Below are 6,874 nucleotides of genomic sequence, written 5' to 3'. Positions count from 1 at the left end.
AAATTCAAAGGACGTTTATATGGCATGCAATATTATTTTTGCTATTATATGCTGCATATCAGTAATCACGCAATGTCATAATGCTAGCGTATACGTCTTAATGTTAATTCCGCTATACTAGGCCTAATGATAATAATAATAATATTAATGATCAATATTATTGTTATTATTGTTGCTATTATTATTATTGTTATTATTGTTGTTGTTGTTGTTGTTGTTGTTGTTATTATTATTATTAACATGATTAGATAGTTAGTTTATGTGTATTTCTTTGTTTCTTTGTATAATTGGACATCGGTGGCAGAAATCTGAAGGTTTTGTTTTGTTTGTTTCTGGAGTTTATTCTCAGGCCCTTCCTCGGACCCGCAGCAGCCCCGGGATGGATCGCCAATCGGCATCACTCTTGGATGGAAGTGGACCAATCAGCGGCCGTCTTTGATGAATATTCATGACTCCGGTGATTTCAAACCTTTGAGCGAGTTTCGTCTCTTTTACGGTCCAACGGCGGCATCACACTGACTGTACCTTGACTTTTCACAGAGACAAACTACATTTTCTTATGAATGGAATTAAAGAGAAAGAAAAAAAATCACTTCGGCTTTAAATTAGGACCCCCGTCCAGCCTTATCTTCAAACTGAGATCATAGGAGAAAACTAAAAAGCGAGAGAGGGAGGAGAAGAGAAGATTAAGAACCATCAGCCAGACCCAGAAGAAGAGATGACAATGACCACGATACCAGAAGGTCTTAATAATAATAATAATAATAATAATAATAATAATAATAATAATAATAATAATAATAATAATAATAATAATAATAATAATAATAATAATAATAATAATAATAATAATAATAATAATAATAATAATAATAATAATAATAATAATATCCCTGTCTCGGGGAAAACGCTTTTCATGGAGTTCGGACCCCAACAGATGTCGCCTCCTTCCTCCATGTCGCACGGACACTACTCCATGCACTGTTTACACTCCGCCGCCGCCGGGCAACACGCGCAGCACGACGCCGGCGGCGCCTACAGTCCGGTGTCGGTGTCTCCGTTCCCCCGGTCGCTGGCCTCCTATCCCCCGTACGGGAGCTCCGTCACCACCGGCAGCCCCTACCTGAGCGGCGCGGTGCACAGCAGCTACCAGAGCAGCGCGGCGCTGCAGGCGCAAACACGGCTGGAAGACACGGGTGAGTGTGTGTGCGATATAATATATATATACCTTCTTTTTCTCCTTATTATTTATCACTATATGAATTGAAAATGGGGGACCCTGATGTAAACAAGACGAAAGTCTTTCTCTGGTCTGCATCCCCTTATTAACAATTGTGTGTATTGAGCCGTACTGTGTATATTGTATACCCATTCTGCAATCTGTTATTAATAAACGATAACGCTTGTAAACAAATATATATATAAAAAAAAAGGATGAGAGTCTTTTGTTTTGTTAATTCTCTCGTTAATTCTCTCGTTATATATATAGTTGGAAAAAGCGACCCACATGTTGGGGTATATTAGGCTCGGTAATTATTTATTGCGTAATGCTATAAACAATGTATGCAATTAAGGGTAATTATACACCTATATAAACTGCAGGCTGTGTAAAACAGACATCACATTGGCACCGGCCGGGGCGCGCATGATCATCATCATCACCGGGTTGTTGTTTGTGGCTCTTCGGTGATTTCTCTCTCTCTCTCTCTCTCTCTCTCTCTCTCTCTCTCTCTCTCTCTCTCTCTCTCTCTCTCTCTCTCTCTCTCTCTCTCTCTCTCTCTCTCTCTCTCTCTCTCTCTCTCTCTCTCTCTCTCTCTCTCTCTCTCTCTCTCTCTCTCTCTCTCTCTCTCTCTCTCTCTCTCTCTCTCTCTCCCCTGTCCTTCTTCTCAGCACCGGAGACCGAGAAGACCACGGTGGTCGAGGGCGGGGAGGTTCGCTTCAACGGGAAAGGGAAAAAAATTCGCAAGCCCAGGACCATCTACTCCAGCCTCCAGCTGCAGGCGCTCAACCGGCGGTTCCAACAGACGCAGTACTTGGCGCTGCCGGAGAGAGCAGAGCTGGCCGCGTCGCTGGGGCTCACGCAGACCCAGGCAAGTTTCGAACCATCGACCACTTTCTCTCCACCTTATTGGCTATTATAGCTATATTGCTAGAAGAACGATGTCTTGGGACAGTATAACTGATTGATTGATTGATTGATTGATTGATTGATTGATTGATTGATTGATTGATTGATTGATTGATTGATTGATTGATTGATTTTTTTATTGTGGAGTAAAAGACAGCATCCAAGGGATAAAAACATGAGAAAGTGCAACAAGCACTTATTTCCATCATGGTCCCTGATTTTGGATATGGACAGACATCATAAAAATATAGAGCATCATAATAAAACAGAGCATCGTAATAAAACATAGAGCATCATAATAAAACAGAGCATCGTAATAAAACATATAGACAGGGGTGTAAAGTACTTGAGTAATTGTACTTCATTACAATATACCTAAGTACTGTTTTGGGGGATTTGTACTTTACTCAAGTATTATTAGGTTTGTATACTTTGTACTTTTACTCCATTACATTTCAGAGAAAAAAAACATACTTTTTACTCCTTACATTTAAAATGCAGACCTACAAAGTACAAAGTACAAATCTCACAGGTCCAACCATTTTAATTAGTATATTTTAATTGTTTATCTGGCCGAACTAACATTAATGTTATTAATCCTGCAACCGCAGGTAAACAGCCAATCAAATCCCCATCAATGGAAAATGAACCCACCATACCCATGCTGATTGGTCCTTGTGCAAGACTAGAAAGCGGGGATCTTTGATTAAACACCTGCTATCAGAAGAATAGACAGTCAGATCCGCATTATGTAAGGGATAATGTATAGCTACGAGGTCATTGTCGCAAAATAATTGACCAATAATTGACCGACACAGAGTTTAGAATACCGAGGCGCCTCGCCGAGGTGTTTTAAACGTAGTGAAGGTCAACTATTTTGCGACAATGACCGAGTATATTATCCCGCTTATTACATGGCTAACTTACTACCAATATACCCAATTCATTTTACACCATCGACAAGACGAGATCAAATGCAGACGCAGTTGTTCTGTGGCTCTGTCCGCTCTCAACCCAAATAAAGTTATTATTATCGCTGGCAGCCGGCAGGTGTGTGGACTGATTGCATTGATGCAGTGTGTGTCAGTGGGCTTGATTGCGAACAGCGGTCATTATTGCTCGGCAGAGGTCCGTTATCGAGTAATAACGGACATCTGACGAGCGCTATTGACCAATCACAATCAAGCATTTCGGCGAATGTTAAAACGCCATGTAATAAGCTGTGGTTAATATTGTGATATTATTCAGGGTACTCCAGTATTCTGTCTTTAATATTGTGATATTATTCAGGGTTCTCCAGTATTCTGTCTTTAATATTGTGATATTATTCAGGGTACTCTATTCTGCCTTTAATATTGTGCTATTATTCAGGATAATCCAGTATGCTGTGGTTAATATTGCGATATTATTCAGGATACACCATTCTGTTTTTAATATTGTGATATTATTCATGCTGTGATGTGAATGCCGTCCATGTTAGTTTACCTTCAATGGAGAAGTGCATTCAATAATTTTAATGCAAAAAAGTGTCCTCTGTTCTTTCATTTCAGCATTGTCTATCGCAGAACACATTCCATTGTGGGCAGAGTGTATGCTTGGTTTCATTCCAGCCTTGCCTAAACACCAGCTGATGATTTCACTAATTGACTCACCTCTTCAACTAACTCACCTGGTGCAATGTAAAGTTAAAATGAAAACTTGGCCCATGATGGAATGAGTTTGAGACCCCTGGTCTATCCCTTTAAAAAAAATTACTTTGACTTTTTAGTACTTAAGTACATTTAAATGTAGGACTATTTAAGATTTTGAGACGTACCCATACTTTCACTTAAGTAAAATTTCTGGGTACTTTTTACACCCCTGCATATAGAGCATCATAATAAAACATAGATCGTATAACGTTTGTGTTATTATTATTTCCACCCTTTTTTTTTATTATCATTATATAAATATATATTTTCCCGTTTACATCCATTTGTACTTTAGTATATAGTGTTTGGCCTTTATTCTTTTACCTTTTTATACTGTATATGAAGCACAATCGCAGGGGGCTCATATACAGAACCAAGCATTTCACTAATGTACAATGTATACTTATGTGTGACAAACGCTATTGAACTTGCCTTTATTATAGGCATATCAATAAAGCCTAATTGGAGTGTTGGAACTCCAAGGTACTCTGTTTATATATAGTATTGTGTGACTGCAACAGGTAATTGACTTTTAATTTAAAACGGGCAAGTGTGTGTATACAGCCTCGAGGCGACTTTTGTGTTTGCCCTTATGATGACATCGTGTCAGATCACACACCAGTGTCCACAAATCTCACGCATCACGCTGCACGCACGTGCGTATAATAACGCTTCAAAAACATGCAAGCCACTTTGTGTCGTCCGTTTAAAACGTGTGTAACTGCCCGTTTCTGACGCGCCATTCTATCCCTTTTATCCCTTTTTTCCCCTTCTATCTCTTTTTGTATCACAAACAGTACTGTATTTGTAAATCTGGTATGTCATAAATGTATAGATGTAGCAGTAGTACTGTCTATCTGTATGTCATAATGTTATGCTTATGATGAATTGAAAATGGGGGACCCTGATGTAAACAAGACGAAAGTCTTTCTCTGGTCTGCATCCCCTTAACACGTGTATTGAGCCGTACTGTACTGCACGGTGTACCCATTCTGCAATCTGTTAATACAATTTTCAATCAATCAATCAATCAATCAATCAATCAATCAATCAATCAATCAATCAATCAATCAATCAATCAATCCCCCCGCCCGTGTGTGTTTCCATGCAGGTGAAGATCTGGTTTCAAAACAAGCGCTCCAAGTTGAAGAAACTGATGAAGCAAGGCGGTGGGGGCGGGGCCACGATCATGGACACCAACAGCAGCGCCTCTTTGGCCGGCAGCAACAATGGCCGCGGACTTTCGAGCGGTTCTCCCGGCGGCGGGGTGGCACCCGGCGTGTGGAGCAGCTCACCGACGACCACAGGCAAGACGTCGTCGTCGGTGGTGGTGGGGGGGGCGCCGGTGGGCTCTTACATCCCCAGCTACACCTCGTGGTATCCGACCACGCACCACCAAGAGTCTATGCAACAAGCGCAGCAGCTGATGTGAACAAACATGGAGACAACGCACGTCAAACCAGACCAACCAACCAACCAACCAACCCCTCCTCGACTCCGCCATGCAGGCCGCATATCAGGACGCGCGCACGGGGGGGGGGGCCAAACCACCACTCGCACGTGGTCCTCCTACACACACACACTGCACACACACACACACACACACACACACACACGCACACACACACACACGCACTATAAACGCACAGACAAGACGTATCCTGGAATTTGCTCCATGCCAACTGACATAATGGTCTCCTTATTCTCAGTGACGATGAGGGAGCAAAGGGTGAAGATGGCACCGTGACCCGAGGCGCCCGGGGGCAAGACGTTCTCTCCTGGGGGCAAGACGTTCTCTCCCGGGGGCAAGACGTTCACTCGCGGGGGCAAGATGTTCTCTCGCGGGTGCAAGACGTTCTCTCCCGGGGGCAAGACGTTCTCTCGTGGGGGCAAGACGTTCTCTCTCGCGGGGGCAAGCCGTTCTTTCACGGGGGCAAGACGTTCTCTCTCGCGGGGGCAAGACGTCTCTCCCGGGGGCAAGACGTTCTTTCGCGGGGGCAAGACGTTCTCTCGCGGGGGCAAGACGTTCTCTCGCCGGGGGCAAGATGTTCTCTCGCGGGGGCAAGACGTTCTCTCGCCGGGGGCAAGATGTTCTCTCGCAGGGGCAAGACGTTCTCTCCCGGGGGCAAGACATTCTCTCGCGGGGGGGCAAGACGTTCTCTTGCGGAGGGGCAAGACGTTCTCTCTCTCGGGGGCAAGACGTTCTCTCTCTCAGGGGGCAAGACATTCTCTCTCTCAGGGGCAAGACGTTCTTCTCTCTCTCGGGGGCAAGACGTTCTCTCTCTCAGGGGGCAAGACATTCTCTCTCTCAGGGGCAAGACGTTCTCTCGCGGGGGCAATACGTTCTCTCCCGGGGGCAAGACGTTTTCTCGCGGGGGCAAGACGTTCTCTCCCGGGGGCAAGACGTTCTCTCGCGGGGGCAAGACGTTCTCTCCCGGGGGCAAGACGTTCTCTCTCGCGGGGGCAAGACGTTCTCTCGCGGGGGCAAGACGTTCTCTCCCGGGGGCAAGACATTCTCTCGCGGGGGCAAGACGTTCTCTCGCAGGGGCAAGACGTTCTCTCCCGGGGGCAAAACGTTCTCTCGCGGGGGCAAGACGTTCTCTCCCGGGGGCAAGACGTTCTCTCGCGGGGGCAAGATGTTCTCTCACCGGGGGCAAGACGTTCTCTCGCAGGGGGCAAGACGTTCTCTCCCGGGGGCAAGATGTTCTCTCACCGGGGGCAAGACGTTGTCTCGCAGGGGGCAAGACGTTCTCTCGCAGGGGGGCAAGACTTTCTCTCACCGGGGGCAAGACGTTCTCTCGCGGGGGCAAGACGTTCTCTCACCGGGGGCAAGACGTTCTCTCGCAGGGGTCTCTTTGGCGGCCAAAGCGGAAATCACCCTCTCAAAATGGATTCTTTTTTAGCTGCTGTTAATCATTATTATGTGACAGTTTGTCAAGGCTATACTATTACCTGTGTGTGTGTTAAAAAGTCTATATATTGAGCTGTGTCTTCTATGAGAATATCCACGTGTTTGATTTAATTCATATAAATGAGTCCAGCCTATTTATTATCA

General features: G+C 44.8%; 1 protein-coding gene across 1 annotated transcript in view; it reads left to right on the top strand.

Moving 5' to 3' along the window:
• dlx1a (distal-less homeobox 1a) overlaps positions 1-6,188 on the top strand; it is a 7,693-nt gene extending 1,505 nt beyond the window's left edge. Inside the window, exons 2-4 of the mRNA XM_084315240.1 lie at positions 339-1,196; positions 1,891-2,090; positions 4,931-6,188. Of these exons, the coding sequence (XP_084171366.1) occupies positions 719-1,196; positions 1,891-2,090; positions 4,931-5,251 (999 nt within the window). The 5' untranslated portion in view covers positions 339-718 and the 3' untranslated portion in view covers positions 5,252-6,188. The remainder of the gene's footprint in view (positions 1-338; positions 1,197-1,890; positions 2,091-4,930) is intronic.
• Positions 6,189-6,874: the final 686 nt, after the last annotated feature.

The sequence above is a fragment of the Notolepis coatsorum genome (genome assembly GCF_963971535.1).
Source record: "Notolepis coatsorum genome assembly, chromosome: 5".
Classification (NCBI taxonomy): Eukaryota; Metazoa; Chordata; class Actinopteri; order Aulopiformes; family Paralepididae; genus Notolepis; species Notolepis coatsorum.
Note: the sequence above shows the minus strand (reverse complement) of the source record. Positions and strands in the feature narration are given on the sequence as shown.